The sequence below is a fragment of the Xiphophorus maculatus genome, chromosome 21 (assembly GCF_002775205.1).
Source record: "Xiphophorus maculatus strain JP 163 A chromosome 21, X_maculatus-5.0-male, whole genome shotgun sequence".
NCBI lineage: Eukaryota > Metazoa > Chordata > Actinopteri > Cyprinodontiformes > Poeciliidae > Xiphophorus > Xiphophorus maculatus.
Window position 1 is genome coordinate 25,404,754 of NC_036463.1, and position 15,152 is coordinate 25,419,905.

At 46.7% G+C, this 15,152-nt stretch overlaps 2 protein-coding genes across 7 annotated transcripts in view; both read right to left on the reverse strand.

Annotated features, from left to right (window-relative positions):
* The window catches only part of LOC106700111 (NACHT, LRR and PYD domains-containing protein 3-like), a 43,064-nt gene extending 39,114 nt beyond the window's left edge, over nucleotides 1-3,950 (reverse strand). For 5 of the 6 annotated variants that reach the window (XM_023326149.1, XM_023326152.1, XM_023326151.1 and 2 more), the window contains exons 1-2: nucleotides 3,926-3,950; nucleotides 87-233 (exon numbers count right to left, since the gene is read on the reverse strand). In XM_023326149.1, the coding sequence (XP_023181917.1) occupies nucleotides 87-214 (128 nt within the window). In that variant the 5' untranslated portion in view covers nucleotides 215-233; nucleotides 3,926-3,950. Of the gene's footprint in view, nucleotides 1-86; nucleotides 2,579-3,925 lie in introns of those variants that run through there. The other variant, XM_023326153.1, reaches the window with a different exon arrangement.
* Nucleotides 3,951-10,880: 6,930 nt separating this feature from the next.
* LOC106700285 (cell death activator CIDE-B-like) lies at nucleotides 10,881-13,553 on the reverse strand. Its single transcript, XM_023326220.1, has 4 exons — nucleotides 13,165-13,553; nucleotides 12,938-13,093; nucleotides 11,943-12,100; nucleotides 10,881-11,866 (listed from the first exon to the last, which is right to left on the reverse strand). The coding sequence occupies exons 1-4, from the start codon at nucleotides 13,339-13,341 to the stop codon at nucleotides 11,623-11,625; spliced, it is 735 nt and encodes a 244-aa protein (XP_023181988.1). The 5' UTR covers nucleotides 13,342-13,553; the 3' UTR covers nucleotides 10,881-11,622.
* Nucleotides 13,554-15,152: the final 1,599 nt, after the last annotated feature.

Genomic DNA, 15,152 nt, shown 5'->3' on the forward strand with positions numbered 1-15,152 from the left:
TTTTATTTATTTGCTGAAGATAAACAAGTTAATATTAAATAAATCTGTGTGGAGTCACATGAATCAGTTGGAAACTGGTTTCTTACTTCCTGTCTGAGGGTCCAGGTTCATTACTGAAGTTTAGGGGATCTTTTCTGGACCGGTCACTCCTCATAGAGGGACAGACGGATCCTGGAGGTTCTGCTCTGTTCTCCTTTAGGTCCAAATCTTCCATCTTCTGGACCTCAGTAAGTCTGAAAGAGAAACCAGTACCAGTCAGTTCCCAGTGATCCAGTAAGCAGAAAGTTGATTCCCATCATGTGTTCAGAGGATCAGAGGAACCTGATCCAGCAGGTAACATCTGGGTCTGAATTGTTCTCTCCTTCACTTCTTCATGACCTTCTGATGTCTGCTGGCTGATCCAAGAACCTTCTGGAGAACTTCTGACTTTATTAAGAACATTTCAAATCTGAGTCTGAAACCTAAACTGGAATCATGTTCCAGGTCTGTAGAAACATCCAGAGTGAGGTCAGATGTAGTGAATGAAGGAGTGAACATTTCCTATGAAGTGGTGATGTGTTGGTCCTGAACAGATGGGCTCAGTTAAAGCAGCGGTTCTGAAACCTTTGGGGTCCAGACCTCCTTTAGACGGGCTGCCAGTCCTCCTGCTGAGAGTCAGGTTTAGTCAGAGAGGCAGGAATATGTGGAAGGAATATTTTCCAGACGGACCAACAATCAGAGAGACTTCAGGATCAGGTGATCCATGGAGATCATGAGGAGTGATCTGATCACTCTCAGCTTTCAGCAGATCTGTTCAGTTTTCCAGCAGCTTAGAGAGACAAAGAGTTTCTCACTGCTGCAAGGAGAAACAAGAAGTCCAACTGGAAAAGAAAGAAGTCAGAGAGGAGGAAGAAAGGAAAATCTGTTGAGAGTTTAAATCTGGTTTGACTCCACAGATCAGAGAAACATCAGTTTCTGATGAACCCCAGACTGCTGAGGAAGGAGTGATGTGTCACATTTATGATTTAAATAATCAGAGAAACCAGTTTAACATGATGGAGTATTATGGACACACTAAGGAAATAAAAGATGAAAATACCAGAATAAAGTCAGAATATAACAACTTTATTCTCATAATATTATGAATTTCTTCCAAAAATAATTTCTATTTATCTTATTATGACCCTAATACTCTGTGATAGTTTACAAATGTTTTTGTTCTGGTTTTTCCTACTAAGATAAAAACAGTTCTGCTCTTTAAAAGATTCATTCAGTTTTTATTTAGTTTCTATTCATGATGTCATTATTGCACACAATCAGATCATCTTTAGGTGTTAGTGCTGCCTAAAGGTGGGATCATGTGGGATCATGGTAGATCTCACAGTCGCAGTAACTAAGTTGTGGCACTTTGTTAAATATTTCTCTCATGAAATATAAATGTGTAATGTTGCCTTGTGTAACAACAATTTATAAGCAGCAACGTTTCACAATAAAGTTTTCATTTCAATGAATTTCATTTTCCGCCTGTCTAAATACTTTCTTGATCAGCCCATGAATTAAAATCAGTTCAATAAAGCACTACCCCTACAAGGACCCCATGATAGACGCTCTTCTATCCGTCCTGCCTAGAGGCGATGCTCACACCGATGCTCTATGGTAGGAACATCTGACCAGGTAGCACAGATCGTCACTGTTCTGTCGACTCGGGCCGCTGTGGGCGTCCCTTGATTTGATTGGTTAGAAAAAGATCCAGAGACCCATAAGAGACACGGAGGAACATGGAGCTGCAACACTGACCTCTATTAACAAGTGAACAACCTGGAGCTCAGCACCAGCAAGACCAAGGAGGTCACAGTGGACCACAGCAGGTCCAGGAGGACAGAGCACCACCTGTTACAATTCAGGTGGAGGTGGTGGAGAGCGTAGGTAGACAACATCAGATTCCTGGGCGTCCACATCACCTCGGACCCGACCCGGTCACTGAACACCTCTGTTCTGACGAGGAAGGCCCAACAAAGACTCTTCTTCCTCAGGAAGTAGAACAGGGCTGGACTTCCTGCTCAGTGGCTCAAGAACGTCTACAGAGCCGTGATGGAGAGCATCCTCTGCCTCAGCACGACTGGGTGGGACGACAACTGCACCATCCAGGACAAAAGGACTTGGACCAGGTGGTGAAAACGGCCCAGTGGATGGTGGGGAGTCAGTTACCGAACCTGGACCTAATATATACTGGCAGACTGCAAAGGAAGGCCAGTTGTGTTGCTGCTGATGATCCCACCCACCCAGGACACAAACTGTTTGTACCGCTACCGTCTGGGAAACGCTGCAGATACAGAAAGTGAACAACCACTTTATGGCTAAAGATCAGCTTTTCCCCAAGAGCTGAGAAATCAATCTGTCCACCTTCCATCCTCTCTGCCCCCTGCAGACACACCCACACCCTAATGCTGCACCCTGAGGCCTGATTAAGACTTTATTTATTCATCTATTCATCACTGAGGGCACCACTCCAATTTCATTATGTAGAAACACAACAGAAATCTTATGTCTTAAAACCACAAGTTATTTCTGTCCTCCATCTCAAAATGGAGTCTGATCTGAAGAACAAAGTTAGTTTCATTTTCTATGTCACACAGTCACATGACTTGTATGTTTTCATCACTAACAGAAGCGTCTAAAATCCTCATTTGATTTGTGGAATAAATTTTTACAGTTAATAGTTCAGGTAGATTTTTTAGGCTCAAAGAAAACAATAAAGTTCAAAAACTTTCAGTATTTCTAGATTAACTCTCCTCTTACATTCGTTTCTAAGGTACAGCAATAATGTTCCTGGGTCAGTTTGACCTGTGGAGGGTTTAATCATGCAATAATGTCAGAAACCAAAATAATCCTCCAAAACATTTTTGTATCTGATTATTAACTCCAATACTAACAATTTCACTCAATATTTGTCCAATGATGTTTTTAATTTCTCAGAAATTAAGGATCAATAACAACAACCTGCTCATTTACTCATTTGGACATAAAAAATGGAATTTACATTTTTAATGTCCACTGAAAAAAACCTAGACACACAAAAAAACAATAATTTCCTTGAAATTGATCTTTGGTAAATTTTTTATATTACACTTTTTTTCAATGGGTGCTCTTTATAATTGAACTTGAGACACACAAACTGTTCAGGGTCATATTGACCCGCTGATTAAAATCAAAACAAATAAGTCATGCAGAGAATATTTATGTTTTCCTCCACTTCTGCTGAGTGTCACTCAGTGTGGGTGGAGTTTATCCACAGGAACAGAAAAGATTCCTGTCAACAGTTGCATGAACACTTTCTGCTTTCTCGCAGTTTCCTAGTGAAGTAAAGAGAGTAGTGAGGGGGTGGGCTTGTGTGTGTGTGTGTGTGTGTGTTTGTGTGTGTTTGTGTGTGTGTGTTTGTGTGTGTGTTTGTGGGTGTGTGTTTGTGTGTGTGTGTGTGTTTGTGTGTGTGGTGAAAAATGGTTCGTAGCTGCAAGGAAACATAACAGGAGGGTTAAGAGATTCTGTAGTCAGACAAGTTCATCTACATTCTCATGAGCCTCTACTGGCAGAACAAACCTGTTCATCAACATTCAGATCATAAAGTCCCAACAGGCGAGATTATAATCTCATTGTTAAACAGTTTTGACGTCTTTAACAGGCGTCAAAAATTAAAGACGTTTATTTCCAGAGTTAAAGTGACAAACTTTCTATTCAGAGCATTAAATGACAGCAGCGCAATAATATATCTGACATTAAACCACTTTTACACAAACAGAGAGATTATATTTAAACAGCGGAAGTTGCTGCTCAGATTAGTTCAAACTGGGACTGAAAGGTTCGGTCTGTTCTCGCTTCTCTGACCCGGAAACAGAGAAAAGCTTGAAAACGGGTCAGAACCAATTTTATAGAAAGTGTGTGTACTCACTGGATCTGCTGCTGAGATGTCTGCGTCACACTAATGGAGGCGCTGCAGGTGATCAGCTTGACACAGGTGAGGAGGAGGAGGAGCTCACCTTCTGATGTGTAAACTGTAAAAAATAAGTGCCCTGCCCCGGGGCAGCTCAACATGTGGCTCAGGAAGCTGAAATCGAACTTACAACCTTCTGGTCACAAGACGACCACTGTACCACCGAGCCACAGCCGCCCTAAAAAAGCCACTGCATGATCCTTTTGCTAATCTTCTTTAAAACCCAGAATAACGAGCTACAATTCAGTGCAATTTAATATAAAAAGTGAGTAGAAAAGGTAAACTAAAGGACAAACCATAAAAGCACAAGTACAGTGAAAATCAACAGAAATCATTAGTATTAAAAGAAGAAATTTTAATTCTTAAATCAATACGTTGCTATAAAAATTGAGCCGAGTTGCGGCACTGAGCCGTCGGCCACAAAACTTTACAAGTTTAACAATAATTCTGGACATGGTTGGAGTTCCTTAAACTCTTCTGGGGTCAATTTGCAGTGACCAACTGACCTGACCTACATGTTTTAGGAGATGTGGGGGGAACCGGAGCACCCGGAGAAAACCCACGCAAACACGGGGAGACCATGCAAACTCCACACAGACGGTCTCTGTGAAGACGCAGCGCTAACCGCTGCACCACCGTGCTGCCCACGTTTTTTCCAATTGGTTTGAGAAGGGATCTATTTTCTAGTTTGCCAATGGGGGAAAAATCTTTGCCTTTTAAATTCTCTATTGACGGAGCGTGGCATGGCGCCCCGTTCACAGAGGCTACAACCTCCAAGCGTTCGATTCCTCGGTTCCTCTCTTGCACGTCTTTTTCTTTCTCTAAATATCTAAATCAAGAACATTAAACATGTTCTTGATCGTACTCACTCTTGCTTTTTCTGTGGCTTCTTTAATCGCAGAATGTTTCGTATTTTTTTCCAAAATGAAAATTTAGATTTCTTTTTTTTACCATCCTGCAGGGTTTTAGTATCTGGATTGTTTAAATCCTCCTGGATGGTTTCTCCAGGGATCTCAATCTCTGCCGGGGATTCCGGATCCGTGGAACAACCAGGTAAGGTTTCTCCTGGGAGTTCCTCCTCTGAACAAACCTCTTGATTTAAAACTTGAACCAGGTCCACTTGGTTCTGTGAATCTTCCTCCTGTTCTTGGAAAACTGCGATCTGTTTCTGTTGGAAATCTTTGTTCTCAGATCTCAGAGTGTCTTTAACTCTTTCCAAATCATTTTTCATACAACGTATCTCCTGATCGTATTGTTGTTTTAGTGCAGAGACTTCGGTTTCGTACCGACAGTTTAGCTGCAGGTACAAACCGTTTACCTTCTCTAACTCAGCCAGTGCGCTCCTTTCTTTCTCCTGCAGGAATTGAATCTCTTTGGTTGTTTTTTCTTGCAGGACGGTGTTCTCAGCTCTCATCTTTTCAAGTAGCTCCATGTCCTCCTCTGATTTCTCCATGTTATTTTTTCTCTCTTGAATTAATTGCAAATTTAGTCTTTCAACTTGTTCTAGCAGAGCAGAGTAATTAATTTCATGGGCCAGATTCTCTTTCTTTTCTCTAGACAGAGCTGTTTCCCCCTGCTGAATCATCTTCTGGAATGTTTCCACGTCTCGTTTTAGTCCAATCACTTCACTTTCATATTTGCAGTTCAGTTCATTGTATGAACTTTTGATGTAATTTAATTCTTCCTTCAAAAGTTTCTCGCTGTCCTGCAGATATTGAATCTCTTTGGTTGTTTTTTCTTGCAGGACGGTGTTCTCAGCTCTCATCTTTTCACATAGCTCCATGTCCTTCTTTGATTTCTCCACGTTTGTTTTTCTCTCTTGATTTAGCTGCAAATTTAGTCTTTCCACTTGTTCTATCAGAGCAGAATAATTTATTTCATGGATCAGATTGTCTTTCTTTTCTCTAGAAAGAGCTGTTTCGACCTGCTGTATCATCTTCTGGAATGTTTCCACATCTTGTTTTAGTCCAATAACTTCACTTTCATATTTGCAGTTCAGTTCATTGTATGAACTTTTCATTTGATTTAAGTCTTCCTGCAAACGTTTCTCACTGTCTTGCAGGAATGAGATCTTTTGTGACATTTCTTGGAACATGTCGTCCTTCTCAGCTCTCCCATTCTCCAGGAGTCCTTGTTCCTCACTAAGCTGCTCTTCATCAAACGTTTGTGTCTCGGCCTCCTGCCTCACCAGAGCATTGTCTGCTTCGTACTTAGAGCGCAGCTCCTCGTAGGAAGTCTGCAGTTCGTCCAGTTCTTTTTGGAGGGCCTGACTTTTCACTTTCTCATCATGTATTTCAGCTTTAAGTGCTTCCTGGCTGAGGAGGTGGGCCACCTTTAAATCCACATATTCCTGTTGCAAGGGCTTCATCTTCATGTCTTTCACATCTTTGTAAGCCTTGGAAGCAGTGATCACAGCTTTAATGACTTCTGGATCACTGAACCTCTCTAGTCTCTCAAGTTCCCTCTTTGCGTCTTCGGCCTGGCTGATAAGCGTTTCTTTGATATCTGTCTGCCTTTGTAACTGGAGTTTCGTCTCTTCCAGCTCCTCCTTCAGGTGGGCCAGTCTTTGGTTGTCTTCAAACCTTCCGGCTCTCTCTATTTCTAGAAGGGAGTTCAGTCTTTGGATTTCCCAGTGTAAGGCATTCGGCTGTGCAGGAGGGAACCTGCCTTCGGGGTTTTCCTGGACTCCCCTTCTCGCATGGGGTCCCATCATCCCACTGCGGTATCTCGGCGTATGATGAGACATTTTCTCCTAAATACAATCAGTAAAATAGTCGATTGGTAAACTACCTGAACGGTCGATCGGAAAGAGCTTTGAACGTCTGAACTGGTCAGTGATATTGCAAGCAATGAAAAATATGCAGAATTGTGTTACATACAATTCTGCAGTTGATGACATCACAGACTGCATCGCCAGTGACATCACAGAATCTTCCTTTGCTGGCGGTGTGACATCATTCCACCACCAAATATCTTCCTCTTTATTCTTGTTTACATTCAAAATAATCCAGGATTCACTTGTTTTTATCCCAAATATCAGGGCATCAAACTCATTTCCATTTGGGCCAAATCAAAAATCAGGATGTTCTTAAAGGGCCTGTTGAGCCGAAACGTATTGATAAAAACCAATTCAATTGTTAAAATATCAATAAATAGGTGTTTCAGCATTCAGTAAGTGTTTCTTAAAACAACATCATATTGAACATCTTTTCACACTAATCAGTCCATCCAGGATTGTTTTTGTGGTTCTCTGCAATCAACATCACAGATTTTGTGGTGCAAATTTAGAAATATTTGTAATTTGTTAGGAATTGTTTTGATATTTGCGCTAATATATGATGTTAAATGTGATCTTTTATTAATTGCTCCATCAGTCATGGACTATAACTTGACATCAAGTCAGGCTGAAACAGCAGCCACTGGAACCCAAATGGTTTCGGCCAATTTTGAGAAAAAAAAAAGTTGCTAAAATCAGAAAAAAATGTGGGGATCTGTTGATTTTTGTGTGAATTTTGCAGTTATTAAAACTGGAAGTTTTAATGTCACCTCTCTGGTGGGGAAGGAGCCGGAGCTAGTGCGTGAGGTCGAGAAGTTCCGGCTAGAAATAGTCGGTCTCACCTCGACTCATGGCTCTGGTTCTGGAACCAGTCTCCTTGAGAGGGGCTGGACATACTTCCACTCTGGAGTTGCCCAAGGTGAGAGGCGTCGGGCAGGAGTGGGCATACTTGTTGCTCCCCATCTTGGCGCCTGTACGTTGGGGTTTACCCCGGTGAACGAGAGGGTAGCATCCCTCCGCCTACGGGTGGGGGGACGGGTTCTGACTGTCGTTTGTGCTTACGGGCCGAACGACAGTTCAGATTACCCACCCTTTTTGGAGTCCTTAGAGGGGGTACTGGAGAGTGCTCCTCCTGGGGACTCCCTTGTTCTGCTGGGGGACTTCAACGCTCACGTGGGCAATGACAGTGAGACCTAGAGGGGCGTGGTTGGGAGGAACGGCCCGCCCGACCTGAACTCGAGCGGTGTTCTGTTGCTGGACTTCTGTGCTCGCCATGGATTGTCCATAACGAACACCATGTTCAAGCATAAGGGTGTCCATATGTGCACTTGGCACCAGGACACCCTAGGCCGCAGTTCGATGATCGACTTTGTCATCGTTTCATCGGATCTGCGGCCATTTGTCTTGGACACTCGGGTGAAGAGAGGTGCGGAGCTGTCCACTGACCACTACCTGGTGGTGAGTTGGCTCCGGTGGTGGGGGCGAAAGCCGGTCAGACCTGGCAGGCCCAAACGTGTTGTGAGGGTCTGCTGGGAACGTCTGGCGGAATCCCCTGTGAGACGGAGCTTTAACTCCCATCTCCGGCAAAACTTCGAACACGTCCCGGGGGAGGTGGGGGACATGGAGTCTGAGTGGACAGTGTTCCGTACCTCCATTGTCGAGGCAGCCGATCGGAGCTGTGGCCGCAAGGTTGTCGGTGCCTGTCGCGGCGGCAACCCTCGGACCCGCTGGTGGACACCTTCGGTGAGGGATGCCGTCAGGCTGAAGAAGGAGTCCTATCGGGCCTTTTTGGCCTGTGGGACTCCGGAAGCAGCTGATGGGTACCGGCGGGCGAAGCGGCATGCGGCTCGGGCGGTTGCTGAGGCAAAAACTCGGGCGTGGGAGGAGTTTGGAGAGGCCATGGAGAAAGACTTCCGTACGGCTTCGAGGCGATTCTGGTCCACCATCCGGCGTCTCAGGGGGGGGAAGCGGTGCAGCACCAACACTGTTTATAGTGGGGATGGTGTGCTGCTGACCTCTACTCGGGACGTTGTGGGCCGGTGGGCAGAGTACTTCGAAGACCTCCTCAATCCCACCAACATGCCTTCCACTGAGGAAGCGGAGCCTGGGGACTCTGGGTTGGGCTCTCCAATCTCTGGGGGCGAGGTCACCGAGGTGGTTAAAAAGCTCCTCGGTGGCAAGGCTCCGGGGGTGGATGAGATCCGCCCGGAGTTCCTTAAGGCTCTGGATGTTGTAGGGTTGTGTTGGTTGACGCGACTCTGCAATATCGCATGGACATCGGGGGCAGTTCCCCTGGATTGGCAGACTGGGGTGGTGGTCCCCCTGTTCAAAAAGGGGGACCGGAGGGTGTGCTCCAATTATAGAGGGGTCACACTCTTAAGCCTCCCTGGCAAGGTCTATTCAGGGGTCCTGGAGAGGAGGGTCCGTCGGATAGTCGAACCTCGGATTCAGGAAGAGCAGTGTGGTTTTCGTCCTGGTCGTGGAACACTGGACCAGCTCTACACCCTCGGCAGGGTCCTGGAGGGTGCATGGGAGTTCGCCCAACCAGTCTACATGTGTTTTGTGGACTTGGAGAAGGCGTTCGACCGTGTCCCTCGGGGAGCCCTGTGGGGGGTTCTCCGGGAGTATGGGGTACCGGGACCTTTGATACGGGCTGTCAGGTCCCTGTATGACCGGTGTCAGAGTCTGGTCCGCATTGCCGGCAGTAAGTCGGGCTCGTTTCCGGTGAGAGTTGGACTCCGCCAGGGCTGCCCTTTGTCACCGATTCTGTTCATCACTTTCATGGACAGAATTTCTAGGCGCAGCCAAGGTGTTGAGGGGATCCGATTTGGTGGCCTTAGGATCTCATCTCTGATTTTTGCAGACGATGTGGTCCTTCTGGCTTCATCAGATCGTGATCTGCAGCTCTCGCTGGAGCGGTTCGCAGCCGAGTGTGAAGCGGCCGGGATGGGGATCAGTGCCTCCAAATCCGAGGCCATGGTCCTGAGCCGGAAAAGGGTAGAGTGCCTTCTCCGGGTCAGGGGGGGTGTCCTGCCCCAAGTGGAGGAGTTTAAGTATCTCGGGATCTTGTTCACGAATGGGGGAAGAAAGGAGCGGGAGATCGACAGGCGGATTGGCGCAGCGTCTGCTGTCAAGCGGGCGCTGTACCGGTCCGTCGTGGTGAAGAGAGAGCTGAGCCAAAAAGCGAAGCTCTCGATTTACCGGTCGATCTACGTTCCCACCCTCATCTATGGTCATGAGCTTTGGGTCATGACCGAAAGAACGAGATCGCGGATACAAGCGGCCGAAATGGGTTTTCTCCGTAGGGTGGCTGGGCTCTCCCTTAGAGATAGGGTGAGAAGCTCAGTCATCCGGGAGGGACTCAGAGTAGAGCCGCTGCTCCTTCACATCGAGAGGAGCCAGTTGAGGTGGCATCTGGTCAGGATGCCTCCTGGACGCCTCCCTGGTGAGGTGTTCCGAGCACGTCCCACCGGGAGGAGGCCCCGGGGAAGACCCAGGACACGCTGGAGAGACTATGTCTCTCGGCTGGCCTGGGAACGCCTCGGGATTCCCCCGGAAGAGCTAGAAGAAGTGGCTGGGGAGAGGGAAGTCTGGGCCTCCCTTCTGAAGCTGCTACCCCCGCGACCCGACCTCGGATAAGCGGAAGAAGATGGATGGATGGATGGATGGATGGATGGATGGATAAAACTGGAAGGGTCAATTGCTATAATTTGGAGTCTAGAGGGCCACATAAAGAGCTATGGGGGGCAGATTTGGCCCTCGGGCCTTGAGTTTGGCACATGTGCCATATATGATAATCTCATGTGAACTCTTTTCAATATCTGTTTCTTGAGAAAGTTAATTTTGCTTGTTTAGTCAAACATTTTATTTTCTTTTGCATAGTGGCAAAAGAGAGTGGGAAAGAAAATTTATAATAAATAGATGTAAAAACATGAAAAAGTAAAAGATAAAATCTATAATCTTTAACTAGTGATTTCTAAAAAGAAATTCTACAACCACTAAAATCTGAGGCCTCCATTTTTCTTTACATTTAGTGAAGAAGGAGGTTGTGCTCAGTTTCTTCTTCAGAGGTTTTCATGTCGTTTCCTTCAGTAGTTCTTGATGCAGCGCCCCCACAGGTGAGGAGGGGAACAGGTTTTATAAACCACTGAACACATAAAAAAATATCAGTTTCTCTGATATCCTGATGTTTCTACCCTGAGTTGTTTCCTCACTTCCTAAATCAGATTTTGGAAACATCCAGAGATCCCGTCTCTCCCTCCTCTGGGTGAAACATGGCGGTGGCAGCATCATGCTGTGGGACAGGAAGCTGCTCATGGATGGAGCTAAAAACCTGCAGAGGGCCTGAGGCTGGGGTCAAAGGTCACTTTCCAGCAGGTCAACCACCCTGAACGTCCAGCCACAGAGATTTTGGGATGGCCTAGTCAAAGTCTGAATCAGCTGAGAATCTGTGGAAAGACCTTAAAGTGAGTCTGCTGAAGAGAACGGCTATCAGAACCATTAGAGGTTCTGCAGAGTTCTGACCCAGACGACTGAAACATGAACAGATTTCCATCAGTGAAGATCAGTTTGGACCACCAGGTCGTCCTTCCACTCACTTTTCCTCTGCTTGGTGTTGGTTAAACGCTCTGAGGCTGAACCTGACTGAGGATCAGCAGGTGTTCCTCTGATGGGGTCAGAGGTCAGGGCTTTAAGGCAGCAGTTCTGATCGACCAATCACATTCCTGCTTTCAGGCTCCATTTGTTCATGAAGTTCAGAGAAATTCTGTTAGTTTGTCATAAAACTGACAAAAAGATTTTAAAAATCTATTTTGATTCATTTGATTCACAGAATATTAAACAAAATGCAGATGATTCATTTCTGTTCATTTGATACAAATCAAAATCTAAAAACATTAAAACAGCTGGCAGAACCTGAAGGCAGCAGGGAACCGGGCCGGCTGAGCAAAACCAGAACTGAAGCAGCCTGAGGAACGAACTGGGCCTGGGGGCGGAGCCAAGACATCGGGGGCGGAGCCGCGGCCCCTATGAGGCGGCGGGGTCGTCTGCGGTGACCTTCAACAGCGAGGACGACATGCAGAGCAGCAGCTGCCCTGCGGTTCTGGTCAGAACGCAGGACGGATCTGGAGACACGGAGACAGACCGTCGGCCGGATCCGATCGGAGTCCAGAACCAGACGGAACCATCGGCCGGCCTCACCTGAGGACGTGTTGGACTCTGGAGAACCTGAAGTCGTAGGACAGCGATGACGTCTCCAGCAGCGTGGCTCTGACCGCCAGGCTGCACTGCAGGTCAGTGGGCTGCACCTTATAGAGGTCAAAGGTCAGCCTGAAGACACCCCTCTTCCTCGGCAGAATCTGAAACAGACAGAAGATCGAAGACATTTCATTTGTGTATGGATGAGGCCAAAATCAATGTGTTCAAAGCTTATTGAACTTCCTGGTATTCAGATCCTTTATGGTGGAAATTTAAAATCCTGCAGAAGCTTCAGGCCGATTCTAACGACTCCCTGAGAAATCTGCTGCAGAAACAGGTTCAGCTGTGCAGTGAGACGGTTCAACATGTCAGCACGGAGCAGACACTCAGGAGAAACAGGATCAATACGTTTCTGTGTCGTTTGTGCAGCTAAATGAACAGATTTATTCATGTTTTCACATCGTTCTGTCAGTGGAAACATTGATATGCAAATCTGTAGAAAATTATTTATGTTGGTTCTTTTTTCTGTCTATCTGGAGCCTGTTCAATAAAGAAATCAATCAAATCAAAACCTGCTGCTGCCCCATGCTGGAGGAACTGAAGAATGCAGCTGCTGAGACTCAAACTGGGATTCTCAGGTAGGGGTCAAAGGTCAGGGGTCATGGCTGTCAGCTGGAGAAGGATGGAGCGCTGCCTACAGGTCAGAGGTCAAAGCGACTGAAGCATGTCTGCAGTGATTCTGCTGTAGATCAGTGTTGTTCACAGTGAGGCCTGCAGTTCCTTAAGGAGCCACCAGAGGGCGCCAGGTCCCCGCTGCCTTCAGTGTTACAGTCTGTGTAGCCCTGCTCCAGCTGGCTGCTGGTCGCCTCTCTGTGGATCTTTTCCCTCCATGTTCCAGCGATCTGACCCGGCAGAATCAGAACCTTCAGTCCACTCTGTCCTGGAGGTTCCCCTCCATCAACTGGAGGCGGCGGACCCCGACCCTTTCTGGGTCTCACCTTGCTCTGGAACCACGTCTGGCCCTCATCCAGCACCATCAGCGGGGCGCCACTGGGCAGCGCCTGGAAGAACTCCTCCGAGTCCACCACGGTCCCGTCCTCTTCCAGAACCAGAGTCAGGACGCTGCAGCAGGACAGCGTGAAGACCGCGACCGCCTGGACACCAAGAGGACAAACCGGTGAGTCCGAGCGTCTCCAGGCGGGACGGAGCCGCCGCCGACCGTCACCTGCTCCAGCAGCTGGGGAAGCGGAGCCGCCAGCAGACCGCGGCGCCGCCGCTGGCCGACGGTGCAGACCCGATGGCGGCGAGGCCCAGAGGACGGCAGGACGCGGCGGGACACGGCGGTGTGGACGGTGGACACGGACCTGATGGGGAGGAGGTCAGCAGAAATAACAAACATCATCCAGACCACAGGAAGTCCTAAAGACTGAAACCAGAACAGGAGCCAACTTTTCTCTTCAGGACGTTGATGAAGCAGCAAACTGAGAGCAGATTAAAGCTGAGATTAGACAGGATGTGATGAAGGGATTATTTCCTCTAAAGTCTCTTTGTTCAGCGTTTCCTGAGCTACAAACAGCTAAATGTAACAGTCCTGAATGATTGGACGGAATAAAAGACTGAAATGAGCCAAAGGTCAAAGGTCAAGAAGTCCTGCAGCTTCCAGAACAAAAGCAGGTTAAAGTCTGAACCTCCATCAGAATCTAGTTTTTCTATCTGAGACGTTTGACAGGAAGAAGCTTCGAAGCTGATCTGCTTCATTAAACATATTTTAATAAAACACTTTAGGAATATTTCTAATTATTGCCCCATTCTTGCCTTCCTGACTGCTGTAAAGTATTCACACCCCAGCAGATTTAAAGGGACCAACTCGGTTCTTCAGATCAACCCAACCAGAGTCCAAGTTTCTGGTTGGTTGCTCCAGAGTTCTGATAGAAACTTTCAACCCAAACAGCTGGTCGGAACCGCAGATCCGGTCCAAGCTGCGCATGTCCGCCCTGACCCCCCCTCACCACCATTAAAGGAGAATCAAGTCAAAATGCAATCAGGGAAACTGAGCAGCTAAAGTCTGAAAGTGATTTTAATAACAGCGACTGATCCTGTTTTCAACCACAAACTTTCATGAGTTTTACTGACTTTTAGAGACAAACCAACAGGAAGTTGGTCAGAATTATGAAGTGGAAAGAAAACATTTATTTTCTGAATCATTTGAATTAAAGTGTCAAAACTTTGATCTACAGACTTTATGAAACATCTGCAGCTCAGACAGGATGGATGGAGAACATCTGGGAACATCAGTTCTCAGTCAGGATTAGCTCTGGCCTTTGACTAGGACACTCCACCATATTAACCTGGTTTGATGTGAACGTGTCCGACTCCGGGCCTCCAGTTCTTCCATCCTGCAGCTTTTAAACTCGTCTCTTCACCCAACTGCAGCTGAAGAGGTGAATAAAGTCCAGCTGGGATTTAATCTGAGTCTGACTGCAGATGAGGATTAAACTCAGATTATTATTCCAGAAACTGGGTTGAGTTGTTTAAACTTCCTGGATGGATCAGGAAGTCCTGCCGACGTCTCAACCAATAAGAGTCAGGAGGTTGATGCTGGTTGCCATGGAAACGGCGCCTCCTGCTGGAGGAAATTCCGGGTCCAGTTGACCCGGAATTCTGGACTCAGACTGGTTCCGTCTAGCTCTGGGGCATTTAGTCCAGCGCTGGGGCAGTTAGTTCAGCTCTGGGACTGTTAGTCCAGCTCAGGGGCAGTTAGTCCAGCAGGGGCAGTTAGTCCAGCTCTGGGGCAGTTAGTCCAGCAGGGGCAGTTAGTCCAGCTTTGGGGCAGTTAGTCCAGCTCTGGGACAGTTAGTCCAGGAGGTCTTTCCTGATATTTCAGGACAATTATGAAAAAAAAAGTTTTTCTAACTCCAACATCAGATCTACATTTTTATTCACAAACAAGTGTTACAAGTTAAACTCTGATGGGAAAAATATATTCTTGCACATAAGTTGATGGTTAGAGGGCTCAGATCCCTCTGGGCCTGGTTCTGGTTCTGCTGCACCAATCAGAAACTGAGAGCTGAGAAAAGATGGCGTCTGATTGTACGAAGGAGTAGGACAGCTGGATGATGTACTTCCTGTTTTCTTCTCAGAGGAAGTGATGTCACTGAACGGCTGAACATCTCAGATGATTTTAAAAACTGTTGAACTGAAATTTATTTCATA